At 38.2% G+C, this 17564-nt stretch overlaps 1 protein-coding gene across 1 annotated transcript in view; it reads left to right on the forward strand.

Annotated features, from left to right (window-relative positions):
- The window catches only part of SPATA16 (spermatogenesis associated 16), a 219458-nt gene that overhangs the window by 123563 nt on the left and 78331 nt on the right, over nucleotides 1–17564 (forward strand). The window contains exon 4 of the mRNA XM_058556339.1: nucleotides 12272–12356. Coding sequence (XP_058412322.1) covers nucleotides 12272–12356 — 85 coding nt within the window. The remainder of the gene's footprint in view (nucleotides 1–12271; nucleotides 12357–17564) is intronic.

A 17564-nucleotide genomic window follows, 5' to 3' on the forward strand; every position in this document is an offset into this window, starting at 1 on the left:
ACAAACAAGTTTTGTTGTTAGTGGTGGTGTTTTCTTGTTGTGGTTCTCCTAGTTGGATTACATTGAGCATGCTACATATAAAAGTGTTTTCAAGATCCATTCTCCTTGGGTCACAAGTGTCCTATGTAACAATTTTGACCATATTAATATAAAGACATTCCCAGGTATAAGCTACCTCTCTCCCAGCTCTATATCCAACTCATTCTGACTTTTCACACCATTCCTATTCTATCAGTACAGGCACCAAGCTTGCCTGAGCTGGGAAGTTCTGACTCAATTTCTGACTCTCACCATCTCTACATTCACTCTCAGGTTGGCAACCACAATATTAGTAACAAGGGTATCAACCCAAAATGTGTAGATAATTTCATAATTTCAAATTATTTTGTATATAATATTACTTACACACACACATCCCTCCAGATTATAGGTATTACTAAAATCATTTCCATTCTAGAGATGGACCATAGAATGTTAGGATGAAGACTTGGATTAAGTGACTTGTCCAAGGTCAAGCGTGTCATAAGAGAGTAAGAGGCATGGCTCCATGGCCTGGGCTCAGCCTTCGCATAGTACCATGCAAACGATGCTTCCTCCTTTCTTTTTCTCTCTCCCTATCTGGTTCTTAGATTATTATACCTCAGGGAACCTTTTCTAAAATATACGTACTCTTCCAGCATTGGGCACTTTTCTTCTGTCTTGTCTCTTCTGTTCCATTTGGGAGCCAAAAAATTATCCAGTTCAAGACTGATGAGAAAAATGCTCTTGATAATATGGTCTCAACTAAGAAATATTATGAAGTAAAACGTAACCTAAAAAAAAAAAAGTCAAAATCTGTTCCATCAACCTTTAAAGTGCCCATGACTCCCTTTCAGAATCTCCGTAAACATCTCCAAGTGGTTCTCAGTCCCTCTCCATCTCGTGGGAAGTGAGTGAGGGTGTTCGGGTTGTTAAAATAACTGGCAAGTACTATTGGCACATAGAATGGGGTTTCCAGAGATGCTGAACCTTCTGCAATGCACAGGACAGTCCCACATAACACAAAATGTAACTACCTAAAATTGCCCAGAGTGACCACTGTTGAGAGATGCTGAAAATGACCCCTGCTTCTACTCAGTTAAAAATTCAACAGTATTAAGCCACTTTACTCTTTTAGTTGGTTTTATTTTATTAATAAAATATTGCATAATTGTTAAATGTATATCATTTCAGTAAACTGTAGTTTAAATGGGTGTCTGTAGGCTACCTTGAAAACCTCACCGCAGTGTATGTATACTTTGGTTCTATAGGAAAATTGATTCCAAGTTCCAAAGAACCAGTTTACCGTATTGCAGCCTGCCTATACTGGCTAATCACTCTTTTCCGCACTCTCTCCCTCTTTACCTGTGGGTCACAGGCTCTTGAGAAATAAGTAGCTACGTTTATTATTGTGGTCCAGTTACACAATATGCTAAATAATCCAGATGTTCTATCAGACACTATAATCTCTGTACATTCGGGAACTTTTTCCTACCCTCACTGAGATCAGGAGATAGAAAGGCAAGCAGTAAGATGATACTTTTTCCTTACTTCTAGGGTTTACAAGAAGTTCTGGCTACTTTGGCTGTAAACTGTAGCTCTGCTGTGAATGGGTTTATTTTCTACTCTGGATAATTTTCTTTCCAACTGCTTTACATTTTTTATTGGCTCCAGAGTCTGCTGGTGCGAACCACTGAAAGCAAAATTAGATTCAGGATTGTCTGTTTTTATACAGCTAGACTCTCTAGTTTTTTGTCCCTCTTCAGGATGACCTAAAATGACGTTCTTTGTTGTTTCCTAATCTCTCCCATTCCTTTGATCCCACAAGAAGTTGGAAAAAACATTATAATCTTGTTCAAGATTAGAGAAAGATATGGCCTAGATTTTCACACATACCGAAAGGTGAGGGTGCCCTCTGCTGGTGAAGAAATGTTCCAAGGATGGGAGCTCAATTCTTGGTTATGGGAGAGTGACCTGGGATGTGGTAGGGCAGGAGACAGGTCACTCGCAGGAACGTTCCCCAGAGGAATGTTCCATAAGAAACCTTCAAGAATAAGCACTAAGAAATCTTCTCAGATTTATCAGCCTCCATAAACGCTCTTCAGAGAGTCAGGGCAGCACATTATTCAATTTGATGCTGGTTTATGATACCAGTCAGTCTCCACCATAGAGTTACACTGTTGACTTCAAGCCAAGTCCATTATTGTATTATCATTATTTGTGATTTCCTTGAGACTCAGATATTAGTTCATTCATCTGGAAAAGGAAAGAATTCAGTTTTAGATTTCTCTTTTCTCACAAGACAAATAGAATATTCCTTTATGGAATAGGGCTCCTAGGATCACCACAGGGCCTGGAATATTACCATATTTAAGGACTCAAATGCCTTCTCACATGCCTTTGTCATTTGATTTTGTCCTTAGGAATGGTGCCAATGTCTCAATTTCCTTTTTGCCTACACTCACTGTCTAGTTTAGTCTCGTCCATTATGTCTTAGGTGAAATTCTGACAATGAATCTCTGGTCTTCTCACCCTCAAATGCAGCCTTTAAAGAGTTGCCAAGGTTCTCTCTATAAACCACAGAACTGCCCATGTCAGTCTGCACTTAAAACTCACAGGATAAAATCCAAGCTCCTTCATGCCTTCTCCCTGCCTTCCTTGCCTGCTCTGAACTCAGCAAGATGGTCCTGTTGGGGTTTCCCACTCTTCTTCCTACTTCTAACCTCTGCACCTGTGTTCAAGCTGAACCCTAAAGCTAGAATGCCCTTCTCAGGCTTATTCTCCCTTTGCTTGGATAACTCCTACTCATCATTTTAGGCTGATCCAGATTCTCATCTCCTCCAGATCTCCCCCCCGAAGACACCAACCCTTTCAGCTGCCTTAATATATATATCAATTATTCCACTTCACTCACTGTGTTATAATTATCTTTGTGCCTATTTGCCTCCCCATTAGACCTTAATGATAGAAAATGCCTTATTCATCTTAGAATCTCCGTCTTTGTGCAATGAATGAATTCATGAAGTATGCAAATAAGAGTCCAATAAAAACATATACTCGGACCCCTTCCTATATCCATATGGCCCTATTAGGATCCAAGTTCCCCAGACTGTCTTCTTCATCCTGGAGAGTAAGTGGGGTCCAGATACCAAGGGATTCTTGATCAATCTCGTGTTACTCTTCTTGCCAATAATCCTTCAATTGTTCCCCAGTGTCTACAGGACAAAATCCAAACTCATCTGCCTGGAATCCAAGGTCTACCCTAATCTGTCCCCAGCATAATTTTCTGGCCTTTTCTCCCTCTCTTCTTTTACACAAGCCCTCTGCCTCTCCTCAGGTCCTTCATTAAGGCTTTCCATCTTCATGCCCCTTATATATATGTTTCCGATTTAAAAAAAACGCTGTGTCAGATTAATAAGCCAGAACTAAGAAGAAGTCATGTCTGCTGGTGAGACAGCATGAGATGTAGATAGGAGATGAGGACCAGGCATCAATAGGCAATAATAATTACCCCCTTGTTTAATCAACCATAGGAACATAGTTTTTAGAGAGTGTACCAGTGGTCAACAGTTTGGCAAGAAATTAGCAGTTGGGAAGTCCAAGAAAAGATAATAGAATCTTGTAAAAGATGCATAGGAAAAGAATGGCAACATGGAAGTGGTTCAGAACAGTGATTAAAGGGCCAAAATTTGATGACAAATATATCGGCTTGAATCCTGAACCTGCAACCAACTTTTTGGAAAATTAATCTCCTCAATTTGAGGAACATTAGTTTCCTCATCTCAGAGCTTGGTTGTAAGAGTTAAATGAAATGTAAAAGCATTTACTATGTACATGGTAAACACTCAATAAATATTGGTTGCCATTACAAATAGTAATAGTAATGCTATTATTGTTGTTGTTATCAATTGAGAATCTAGGGATAGGCAATATTTGAAATTCCAGACTAGTAGGCAGGCAGTGAACTTCCAGAAAAACTCTCATCCATTCTTGGATAGTATTGCTGAAGCAAGCATGGCTAGAACCTCAGTAATAATAAAAATCTGGAACTACAATCAAGGCAGGAACACATTAACTAGATTTGGTCTGCAAAAGGTAGAGATTGGTCTCAGGGACAACATTCAGCTATTAGAATTTGGCAATTAGGCACAGAGGCAGACTTGTTACTAAAGTCCAGAGACCAAACTATAACATCTTCAAATGCCCATCAACTACTGAAATGGATGAACCCAGAGCACTGTAGGGACTGAGCCTCCTAATGAACATCAAATGAAGTAGGGAGAGAGGATGACCAGGGCAAAGTGCAACCAAAAGCATAAATATAGAATTGGCTCATGCGATTACGGGGCTGAGAACCTAAGATCTGTAGTTGGCAAGCTGGAGACTCAGGAGAGCCAGGGATATATAGTTCCGGTCTGAGTCCAAAGGCCTAAGAACCCAGAGATCCTATGGTATAAATTCCAATCTAAGTTTGAGTCTAAAGATAGGAGAAGACTGATGTCCCAGCTTGAAGACAATCAGAAAGCAAATTCAACCTTACTCAGCCTTTTTGTTCTATTCAGGCCTTGAATGGATTGAATGAGCCACACCCACATTGAGGAGAGCAGTCTGCTTTACTCAGTCTATAGATTCAAATGTTAATCTCACCCAAAAATACCCTCACAAACGCACCCAGAATAGTATTTAATCAAGTATCTGGGTATCCCACAGCCCAGTCAAAATGACACATAAAATTAGCTATCACAAACACCTACTATTTACCAGGTATTGTGTGAGGCACTATAATGTAGACTCCTGCCGCTTATATTCTAGAGCAGTGCTGCCAGTAGAACTTCCAATGTTGGTGGAGCTGTTCTCTGTCATTCAGTACAGTAGCCACTAGCCACATGTGGCTGTTGAGCACTTGCAATGTGCCTTGTGCACCTGAGAAACTGAATTTTAAATTTTAATCCATTTAAATATAAATAGCCACATGCGGCTAGTGGCTACCATATTGGATAGTACAGGTCAAGGGAAAGGAGGTTATAAACAAGTAAACCAATGATAATTGTAAAATGTGAGGCTTATGCAAGAAAAGATTAAGATTCTGGTTGAGGGATGGTAGCCAGAACTTATTTATATAGAATGGTCAGAGAAGGTCTCGCTGAAGAGGTCATCAGTGTTTAAGCTAAAGCCTGAAGGCCCAAATCTTGAGAAGGCACAGCCAGATGAAAAACTCAAGGAATAGATTCCAGGCAAGAGAAACCACATACACAAATGCCCAAGGTAGGAAAATTCATATTTGCTTTGAGCAACTGAATAAGCCACACTCTACTGGAGAGTGACGGAGAAATGTGTTTAAGAGGAAAACAGGGGCAGCCTATTACGAGAGTAGCAGGATGCAGTAGGAGCTTGGATTTTATTTGAGGTAATTTACATTTACATTTTTTAAAAGATCATTGTGGCTGATTGCTGTGTGGAAAATATGTGAACCTTTGAAAAAATGCTTCATGTATGCCTGTGTGTGTGTGTGTGTGTGTGTGTGTGTGTGTGTGTGAGTGAATTTGCTAGGTTGATTCTCCTCCTGACCAGAATATAATCTCTTCAATGTTAGTGTGTATTTGTATTCAAAAGGAATGTATACTTTGCATCAATATTAATTCATCTAAAATTAATGACATGTATATACATATGTTCTTGAGCTTTTTTAAGTATAGGAGGAAGGAAATAACCTCCTAAGTATGTTGATAATAGGGAAGGATTCTGTAATTAAAACTGTCAACACACTTCTAAGAAGTACCTATACTAGTTACATAAATGAAATAGCTGCGTACAAAGACCATAAGATTATCAGACTCTTGAGAGAGGTCAATTTCTGGTTATAGAGAAAGAAAAGGAGGAACTTGAAGTTGAAAAGACAACCATGAAACTGACTAATGTCAAGCAAAGGGGACCCATGGAGAAAGATTAAATCAATTGGGTTTAATCAATTAACCCGGGGAAGAGAAGATTAATAAATTATTGAGAGGATATGTAGAACTGCTATTCAGAGGATAAGGTCTAGTTGGGTTGCATTAACACTGGAGAGAGAACTGAAGCCAGCAGACTCAGACTGCAAAAGACGCTATTTATGGCTGCGAAACTCTAGAATCGGTGAGAAAAGCAGAGCAATGTCCTTCTGTGGAGGTCTTTAAAACAGAATAGATTCTCATCAGTCTCATTTGAGAGGTTTAAATGTGATCCTGCCTAAAGGCAAGGTGCTGAACAGAATGACTTTTCAAGGTCCCAGCCAGTCAGCCTGATGAGACCACACAGCTGATTGTGTGCTGATTTTCTTTTGTTTACCCATATCTTATTGTTTTACACCACCAAGTGGCCATGCTGAGTAGAAATGTTATAAATTTTGAATCTGAACATACGCCTTAAGAAGTGTCAGTAGTATATTTTCATACCCTTAGAATTGCACAGTCTGGTTAGAAATATTCAATCTGAGAAGTCACCTGGCATGAACATGCTTATGCATCATGATCCTTTCATGGTATTGATTTGGAAAACAACACTGGTACCTATCTTATTGATAATAGCATGTCAAATTCTTTTATTGTGCATTTGCCATTCTATAGGGATGGGATGTGATTCACAATAAGCTGAGTTCCTGATATAAAAATCTTTTAGTTTAGATGCATATATATTTAAAAGCCAGATTCTGACCCTTTTACATTTAACAAATGTATTATGTAATTTAAATATGACTTTAGAAACCATTTTGTAAAATGAATTCAAATTTACTATCAAAAGAATAGTAGATTTGCTTGCAGGGAAACGATAATTGTTGACAGCTGACTGAAGGCATCATGTTAAAAATAATTTTAGATATAGCACATTCAACCAATGTGCTTCCTGGTACCTTTCCTCTTTAATTTATGTAATAAATACGTCAACATCCATTAGCATTTAATAAGCTCTCATATGAGCTAAATGTTGCATTGGATTCTGCATTGGACAAATTAAATTGAAAAAGCCCACCCTGTCATCCATTCCCATCACCTCCACTACGGAAGCATTCTGTTAAATGTGGACAGTGAGGTAGCCCTAGGGCCAGTCTGCTTGTGTGAGAATTCTAGTAAGCTACGTAACTCTGTAGGCCTCAGGTTCTTTGTAACAAGAATTTAATTTTTTTTTTTAGGTTAAATAAATGAATAAGATAATGTTTGGTTGTTAAGTCAACAGATATTTATTGGGTAACTACCACACCAGGCACTGTTCTGGACACTGGGGATAGAGCAGTGAATAAAATAGGCAAAAATCCCTGCCCTCAGGGAGCTTACATTCCAGTAAAGAGGCAGATAGTGAATATTTTAGGCTCCAGTATGGATAGTGTTGGAGTGTGGTCGGAGTAGTCCTCGCTGAGAAAATAACACCTGATAAAGACCTGAAGGAGGTGAGAAGGAGGTCAGGGGGTATCTAGGGAAAGAACATTCCAGGACAGGGACTGCCAAGTGCAAAATCCCAGAGGCGATGGTGTACTTGTTCTTTTTGAGGAACAGCAGGTGGACAGTTTGTCTGGAGCAGAATAAGTAGGAAATGAGATCAGAGAAGGAATGTGTGACCAGATGGCACAGGGCTCAAATGCCAATTTAAAGACTGGTTTTTACTCTGACTGAAATAGGAAGCCTTTGCAGTTTTAAGCACAGGAGTGACCTGCTCTGACACACTAATTTTAATGGGCTTGTTCTGACTGCTGTGTTGAGACTAGATGGTTGGGGAAGCAGGGAGCCCAGTTTGGAGGCTGTTTGCAATAATCCAGGTGAGATATGATGGACCAGATGGTAAAGCTGTAGGTGGTGAAAAGTGGCAGGATTCTGATGTAGGTTTAAGATAACCCGACCGGAATTTTATCTTGGATTGGGTAGAGAATGTGAGAAAGAGAAGAGTCGATGATGACTGTGAGATTTTTTGCCTGAGCAATTGGATAGATGGAGACCACTAGAGATTGAGGGAGGAGAAGTAAGGAGAATCAGAGTCTCGGGTACGGTTATGTTAAATTTGAAATACCTATTAGGTATCTTAGTAGAGATGTCGAGAAGGCAGCTTCTATAAGAGTCTGGAGATCTAAGAAGAGTTTAAACTCAGCATGTAAATATAAGTGGTATTAAAATCATGGTATTAAAATCATGGAACTGGTGAGATCACCAACGGATTGGGTATAGAAAGAAAGAGAAGGGGTCTAAGCATTGTGCCCTGGGGTTCCTCAAAGTTAGGAATCCAGGGAGATGAATAGATACCAGCAAAGGAGACTGAAAAGAGCAACCAGTAAGCTAGGAGGGAAACCAGAAAGAGCAGAGTTGTGGAAGCAGTGGGAAAGCAGATACTGCAGGGGGGACAAGCAGGTGCCTCACTTGCACCTGAGAGTGTGTGTAACCTGAAGTCTGAGAATTGAACCATGGCATTTACTGCACGGAGACTAGTAGCGCTGACAAGAGCAGTGTCAGTGAACTGGAAGGAAGGAGAGCCTTGCTGGAGTAACTTCAAGAGGAGTGTTTTATTTTATTTTGTTTTTAGAGAAGGAAAGAATTAAGATGATAACTGGAAGGGTAATGGAGCAAGAGAGGTTTTGGGGGTGTTTTGTTTTGTTTTAAGGTGGTAGAAAAAACAGCATTTTTGTGTGCTGGTAGAAAAGCTCCAGGGAAAAAGGAGAAATTGAAAGGGAGAAAAAAAAAAAAGAGAGAGAGAAGGGGAGAGAGAGAATTGCTGGAGCCGTTTCCCTGGGCAGGTGCAATAGGATGAGATCTGGTGCAGGAGTGCGGGTGGGTTGGGTTTACTCTACTCTATAAAATGCTTAACATGCTGCTTAGCACTTAGTAAAGGCTCAAAACTGACAGATATTAAGCCACCAACTGTCAGTTAAAAGCATTTGGCTAACATGATCTTACAGTTCCAGAGCAGCCATAACATTCAATAGATAAAAGAAAGTAAGTTGAATAGAATAGTGACAATGAAATGAAACATTTAGAAGCAACATTGAATGACATTGACTAGCATCTAGGATATTGGTCTAAAAGGTAAACAGAGATACCCGAAGGAAAGTGGGAAGGATGAGGGGTTACTGTTTGCATTCCATTCATGAAGTGAATCAGCCAGACGCAGGATCCCACAAGGTACTTGACTCCTTGTAGGTGCTCTGGGTTGATTAATTAATTATCTTTGCCCTTTGTAAATTCAGCATGATGAAAAACCGCTCCTCTCTTGCCTCACAAATATTGCATGGTGTAATGTTATTTCCATGCTATTTTCATGTTCTTCCATTGAATTTTATGCTGATTCATAAAGTCTAAGCTGTAGGGCAAGCTCTGGTAGGGACCAGACAGAGGAAGGTGGGTGGTAAATTGTGACTGCCATTTCCACTGGGAAGAAAATGGAGTTGGAGCAACTACAGTCTAAACTGTGTTCCTAATATGAACACAGCTCTCCATAAAAAATATCTCAGCAAACATGCAGCTTTATGAAACCATATTTTGTTATTTAATGCTGGTACCTTGTTACTATTATAATAATTGTGCTTCACTAAGGGCAGGTAACAATTTCAATGATTCTTAATTCGTCACTTGTTTCGATATAAATTTGGAGATATGTTCTTTTGGAAAAAGACTTGAGCCCCCAGGTGTAATAAAATCATACTTAAGAATGTAGCAATTTGACAATACGTCATTACAGAAAAAGCAACTGTGGGAAAACATTAATAAAAATACTAAAACTTCTAATTTTACATGGGTGAACTCAAAATCAAATCACCAAAAGCATAAAAAATGCAGGAAAGCCCTAGAAACCCACTGTGGCGATCTATCTCCCTTTCTCTCACAATCCTTCCAATCCGAGGATGACAATCACTAACATGATAGAACTATCAATTTAGCTTTTGCTTAACTCAAGCCACTGGGTCTATGATCCAGCATTATCTTTTACATTTCTTGCATGTTTCAAAATTGTAAAGTTCCTTTCCTGAACTTTGCACAGTAATTTTAGTACAATGTGTACATTGTCCCTGAAGAGAAAACAGTAAACTGAAATATTTAAAGGAGCCTGTGGCCTGAACGTATAGAAGCTAGCATCTGACTATTAACTGACAATTATACCAATGCTTGTCACCTGTTGCTCGACCTAATAATTTGTTTATCTTAGAGTTACACAAACTATGCCAAATCTGGCGTACCAAATATTTTTGGAAATAAAGTCTTACTGGAACACAGCCCCACTTGTTTGTTTACTGATTGTCTATAGCTGCTTCCGCAAGGCAAAGTTGAGTTGTTATGAGACCACATGGCCCACAAAGCCTAAAATATCTACTATCTGATCCTTTACAAGAAAAGGTTGCCCACATCTGATTTAACTAGTGGCTGGTGTCCTCATTAAACAATGTCTGTTAGACCATATTTAGGTATCCAAATACTAACAGAAGGAGGAATCGGAGTGCAGAATCAAGTCATCACCTAAGAGGACCCAACCTCTATAAATACAGCATGTGCTGTCCTTGAGAGTGAGATTTTTACATTTTTCATTGATTTCCTAAATTTAGAATTTATTAAATGAATTTCTATTAGGTGACAGGCACCTACACGTCAAGTAGACTTCCTTTTTAGGTTGTCATGGGAAGAAAATTTTCCAAGAGTTTCTATCAAAATGCAAATGTTTGAAATTCATTTTTGCTCCTCTTATTCTGTAACTTGTTTTCTACCCCACACATAGTCACACAGCATCAAAACCTCCTAGCTCACTTTATCTTCTCATTAAAATAGGGCTTTGAAAAATACAAAAAGATTCTTAAAAGATTAGTTAGTCTTAAATTATTGTCATTTATTTTGAAATGTCAATGGACAGATTCTTTCCAATACCACATGTGTAAAAAGAACTATATTGGGTGCCAAGCTAGTGGCATACTGGTTAAGTTCGTGCTCTCTGCTTCAGCGGCCCGGGGTTCACTGGTTTGGATCCTGGGCACGGACCTATGCACCGCTCATCAAGCCATACTGAGGTGGCATCCCACGTAAAACAACTAGAAGGATGTACAACTATGACATACAACTATCTACTGGGGCTTTGGGGAGTAAAAATAAAAGGAAAAAAGTAGGAAGATTGGCAACAGATGTTAGCTCAAGGCCAATCTTCCTCAGAAAAAAAAATAAAAAATTTAAAAAAAGAACTATATTGAACTGAATAATCCTCCAAATGGTGGTATTTTTTTCCACTGTTAATTTTTCAAGTCCTAATTTTTGTCTGTCTTGAGCAAGAATCTAAACATTTTAATTTTTTCAACAGAGTACCATAGTAAGTTTACAGCTGCTGTGCCTTAGGCAACCTATGTTTAGGGAAGGAACATTTCTAATTCAATTTACAATGATGTCAAGAAACAACACATATCTGCCAGCAAAGATAAGAAAACATTCAGGGAGTACACAGTGATAGCTCTACTTAAATAAATAAACTTTTGGTACTAGTGATTAGGTACACAGGATTATTATATGTTTAATTGGCTAATGTGACAATTTGGAATTACTTCTAGTCCCATTTAATTGGATTTGGAATCTCTGGGGAAAAGAAATAGAGAGGCCTAGCAGAGAAACAGTCATAAAAGTAAACTGTTTTTCCAAAGGGTGCTAAGCAATGAATTAATATCCATTGCACAATAGTTTTTAATATCCCCTCAGCTTAATAAGACTAATGCAGTGGTTCTACACACTAGATACTAAAACCAATTCAATTAAACACAAAGGTTGGGGGAGGGGAATGTTTGTTGAATTGGAAATTTTTTATTTTCATTTTTAAGGAGGCTAATTTAATTAAAGGTGAATAATCTTTAACTCAGGTAAAGTCTGAGATATGCTTAAATACCAGTATAATAGTTAGCTATATCTGCTATGCTAGGTTTGAAGGTATTTTAGAGTCCACAAAATACGCTACTCTATAAATGCTTTGAAGCTTAATAAGAAGCAACCAAAACAAAGCATTCTCCCATAGTCTTTAAATATTCTTATACCGTACAAACAGAAAAACCATCTGGAAGACAAATGGTTTGTTGCTTCTCTTACAGTTTTAGTTTAGCTACCAAAAAACAAAAAACCTGCTTCGTACATTCTAAAATGTGCCTTATGCTTTGCTTAATATTAGTCTAGTCAATACATTACAAAATCTTCTTCCTCAGTATTTATATATACTGGCTGTTATGGTTTTCCTTGTGTCCTATAAATTTGTTTTTTAAAAAACCTGTCATTGTTCTTAGGAGCGCCATGATTGCTGACTACATGTTCTGGCTCTGTGGAAGAAGTGACCAGTGTATAAGCAAGCTCATCAAACTGTATTGGCAGGTAAAAATTGATGTCCCAGCTAGGGAGGAGGAGCCTGTCTCATTTTTAGAACAAAAATGAAGGATTGGTGCTTAAAAGACTGCTGAAAAAGGGAACTCTGGGCATATCAATCAGAAGCACACTACTCAGTAGTAATGTATTTATAATGAAGTAGATTTTCTGAAACTAATTTTAAGGGCAAAATTCAAGATTGTTAACCCTTGGCCCATACTTCAGTTTTACAACCCAATATAAATTTGAGACATCCCAGGAACTATTCTCCCAGGCATGCTGCTATAATGACATGATCTTTTAAATATGAATATTGCATTTTCATAGATTCTTCTTGATCTATGACCTGTAAAAGCAGATGCTAGAAGTAATACCAATTACATAATAAAAGAAAATGCAAAGATCAGTTGTATTTGTTGGGTAACATTTAGTATTTGGAAACTTAACCAATAACAAACTGCAGATCTTCTTTCCTATTTATTATTCAAAATGGCGGCAAGAAGTCATACCAAAGGTCAATTACATGTCAAGAAGAGAGTCATAATTTCTTAGAGTTATAAGGAGAATTTAGAATTTACTAGTTCAATCTCCTTCACAATATACAAATCTGTTCTTGCCCTATCCTCCCTCCACAAATTTATCAATGACTTTCTGCTGAGATATATCCAAAATGAAGAGTTCACTTATCCCCAAGAAACAACATCCAATTTGCTAATTATTAAACAGTTTTCTTCATTCAAAGTGAACTTCTACTCCCTTAAAACTTCCATCAAGTGGTTCCCAGTGGGGCAACATGGACCAAATGGAAACACATTTCCAAATGAAATTTTTTCAAATTTTGAAGATCAACTACAAAAGCCAACTCCCTCCTCCAAATCTTCTCCTCTCCAGACTGTGTGGGGCTTTTTGTTCCTTGTATTTCAAGATGGTTTAATTTAATTGAATATGAAACTTTTGAAACAACTAGAATAAGATCTGCTAAAATACTAATATGAAAGTGAGAAATAATCATCAGCAATGATGCTTCTTGATTTTCCCCACATTTTCACTGTTGTGTCTTGACTCCTAGTTTTCTGTCCATATATCACATTTTATCTTCATTAAACAGTAAATTGTTAGGTTTACCACAGAAAATTCTCAGTGATTTATATGGTCTATCTAAATATTTGGAGCTCAATTTACATACTATAAAAAATAAGAATTTAAATTCATCCTACTATACTTAAGACCTATAATTATTAAAAAAAAAAAAAGTTGAGGGGCCCACCCGGTGGCACAGCGGTTAGGTGCGTGCGTGCCGTTTTGGTGGCCCCAGGTTTTCAGGTTCAGATCCCAGGCACGCACTTGACACACCACTTGTCAAGCCATGCTATGGCGGCGTCCTATATAAAGTAGAGGAAGGTGGGCACAGATGATAGCCCAGGGCCAATCTTCCTCAGCAGAAACAGAGGAGGATTGACATCAGATGTTAGCTCAGGGCTGGTCTTCCCCTCACACACACACACAAAAGTTGACCTTCAGGTAGAAAAAATTTTAATCTCAAAAAAAATTATTGATTTCCTGATAAGTTTTAGATTTTCCTCATGGAATCTGGAACATGCAAAACAGTAGTAGTTGCCCATAGGCATGTAAGTAAATAGTTTTAAAGAATTGCTAGATGTGAAAAATAAGCAAATAATATGGGCTGTAGATATAGTAAAGGAAGAAGGCTTTTTATTAAAGGATTTCAGAGGCTTCTGGAGAGAGATGGGAAAGGAGCTGAATCTTGAGGATTAGATAATAATCAGCAGGCCTGGCATTTACTAGGTCCCAAATGAATGTTTGTTTTAATTTAGTCATTCATTAAACAAACATATATTGAGTACCTATTGTGTTTTCTACATTGAAACAGGAAAAAATAGATCCAATGTTGGTGCAACCCAAGATAGGTTAAAAGCTTGAAATTTTTGTAAATAAACTTTTTTTCTGTTTCTTTTAGCTTTCAAAGAGCACTAATATCCCTATTTTATTTACCTCAAACTAAGAAAATAACCTCCATTTACCAATACATGCACGTTTGCTATTTAAAAAAGGAATAAAACAAATACTATTATTTTACTGTTCTGTATTAATAAAAGATTTTTAAAAAACATATTTATTTTTGTCTTCTCTTTTTCTCCTTTAATTTGAAGCAAATTGGCATATTGGTAAAGAGCCCCTGTCTGGAAGTCAAGTCTGATTCAGTCCAAGTTCTAACAGTAAATAGTTATCTAACCTAAGGCAAGTTAGTGTCTAAAGGAGCATCAACTAGAAAATAAGAGATGACTAGCATAAGGTATTTGAGAAGGTCTGTTCTTAAAACCCATTTCAGCACAGAATCTCATATTTTTAGGCACATCCAAAAATATCACAAATTTTAAGAAAAAAAGAAGTAACATAATTATAAATTGCATCCTGCAGATAAATTCCATAAGATAAATCCCTCTAACTAGTCCCAACATCAGCACACCACACCATTGTCTCACCAGTTGTATAATTCCTTCTGCTAGCCAGCCTCTTCCTGATCTTAATTCAAACGTATACATCTTCCCCCCAAACTTTGTTTTGTCCTAAATCAAAAATGGGTTTTGGGGCATTGCCAGAGAGTGCCCAGTCCATGCCAACTTTAAACACAAGGATGTCCTACTACCCAAACCACCATGGCAATTACACTGTTGAATTTAAGAATGCCCCAAACATCACAGACCGGAAATTGTATCTGCATGTATGTTTGTAGACATCCATTAATGCTGAATAGACAAGGGCTATTTTCACTATCTTTGTAAGTGGAGAAGTTACTATACATCTTCCTTTCAACCACAAAAAATCACTACCACTCTGGTCAGTTATGCTTTTTAGAAGTCTTAAAGAGGAAATGGAAAATTTCAGAACGTACAAATTTGAGAACCGGTCTACACCTCCTCTCATAGATCGTTGACTTAAAGATGCAAAAGAACAGACCTCTGCCTTGATGAACTCAAGAACACCTTTCAATTGTATTAGGAATATTTTTCATATCGTCAACCCAGCAAGAAAAATATGGCATAAAGCTCTACACTATATGACAGCTCACACTGGGATACATCACTTCGAATAAAAGTGTTTGCACATATTATTCTATAATAGCACTTCTTCAGAGCTAGAGAGGGTTGGAAATAACTTGGTACAGCCATACTTGCATGCAGGCCTCTGCAACCTGATACCCATCTTCTGTTATCAGCCGCCCTCCTCTTCTCAAACACCTCAAACACGAGACTTGATCACAATTCTGAACTAATTAGCAAAATGGAAAGTCCCTAGTCAGACTGACAATTAGCTATTTTGAAGCAGCAACACTTATGTATTTATATATTGCTCCTAAGTAATAATATTATTCTCAGAAGAACTTTACAGTAAACTCTTGTCCACCGCCCAAGCCCCCTTAGATCCGGTGCTAGATTTAATAACATCAGGAAAGAAACAAATAAGACTCCCTCTTCTTCCCCTCTGCTTTTCCCGCCTTCACTTTCAGCCGTGTTCTCAGCCACGTGGGTTGTCTTTGTGTGGCTTTATCTCCTGCAATTTGAGTAACAGAGCCAACTCTGGTCTACAGGGCTCAGCAAAGAGGAGTGAGAAAAGGCAATGACAGCTAATTTTGTTGCAAAACTCCCAAAAAAGGAGTGCAGAGGAACCCCGCTAAACAGGGCTAAGCTGCTGGATCTGCTCATTCTTCATCTTAGTTGTTCTTTTTTAATTTCTTTCTGTCTTTTTCTTTTTTGAGTCAAAAACCCCTCTAAGAACTTGATTCAATTTACAAGCATCCATCTAGAAACAATACTCATAAACACATACACAGAAAAAACTGTGCTTTCTATTTTTCTCGTTGCGTTGGAAAATGATCTCCTCCACGTAGTCAGAATACCAAAGCAGCGTTTACAGAGAACTATGGCTTTCTCACTCTTGAAGAAGTGCAATTTTTCTGGAATGAGAAATTGAAATAGCATATTTGACATCACATCAATGTCAATGTTTCATTTTAATGGCACTAAGAGGTAAAACCCTGATTTACCAAGTCTCTAATAGCAAATGGAGTAGAGCTCTTGCAGCTCACAATATCTCCTATGGGTAGGCATGTGTCAAGAAATACCAAAATTCATATTACATCATTTCCCTTGTCCTCCAGTCAATGAGAGTATCTTTGTTAAGTCTATATCATCAAGGCTATCTCTGTCAGTGTTTTGTTTCAATTTAAAACCATCTGAACAAAAAGTGACCTTGATAAAAGATAAACCATTTGCTGAGTGTCTGTAGATTTTTGTCCCTAGAAACTCTCGAGACTTTGTCGGTCTCACTCCCAGTATTGGAAAATTCATATTGTTATTTGACTCTAACCACCTCATTTAGAGTGGCAGCTTGACTAAAGAAAGCTCATGGTTTAGCAGCAGCATCTCTAATAGTAAATTCAGCATTTCAATGAAAAGATTTGCCTCATTTATGTGAATAAGATATCAGCCATTATAAAGCTAGTCCTGGAATGAACTTCTCACAATCAATTAGTTCTAAGAAGGGGTTTTCTTTTCTCTTAAAAAATTTTAAATAATTAGCCAAACCAAATCACTTCTAAATCTCTTCTCTGGGTTGCCAACAAACTTATCTAATAGGAAAGAACTTCATGATACGCTCTTGTATCTTGACAAAGATCTACTGAAAAGGCACTGATTTGAGTTCTTGTCTCTGAGGAAGTTGAAGACTTTCACAGCAGTGAAAGACCTCTTTTGGGATTGTTGGAAGGGCTGTTGACACCAACACAGGCCCATGTAGAAAGCCTGACGTGCAGAGCATCGTTCCTCAGTGAAGCAGCAAAGGCTGAGGCAGCGCCAACTTCACGGGTCCTCCATCTGTGCAGAGAATACCAAGACTTCCCTTCCAATTCAAGTTGTATTTGGCATTGAAATGTTCACCATCTTAAAGATATCAATGGCTTAAATGGTTTCCAAAGACGGAGCACCAAAAAGAAATATTTCTTTGGTGTAATTAGTCTACTCTCAAAGGACAAAATCGGGGGCTGGCTGCCCTGAGAGACAAAAGATTTTCCCCAGCCACATGCTTGAGGAAGACGGTGCAGTCTGTGGCCCCTAAAGCCCCTCCATGGCTTTCAGGGGTTCACAGGTCACAGGCTAAGATCCTTGCACTATACCTCCTCTTTGCAACAGCCCTTCT

Source organism: Diceros bicornis, chromosome 15 (assembly GCF_020826845.1).
Source record: "Diceros bicornis minor isolate mBicDic1 chromosome 15, mDicBic1.mat.cur, whole genome shotgun sequence".
Lineage (NCBI taxonomy): Eukaryota > Metazoa > Chordata > Mammalia > Perissodactyla > Rhinocerotidae > Diceros > Diceros bicornis.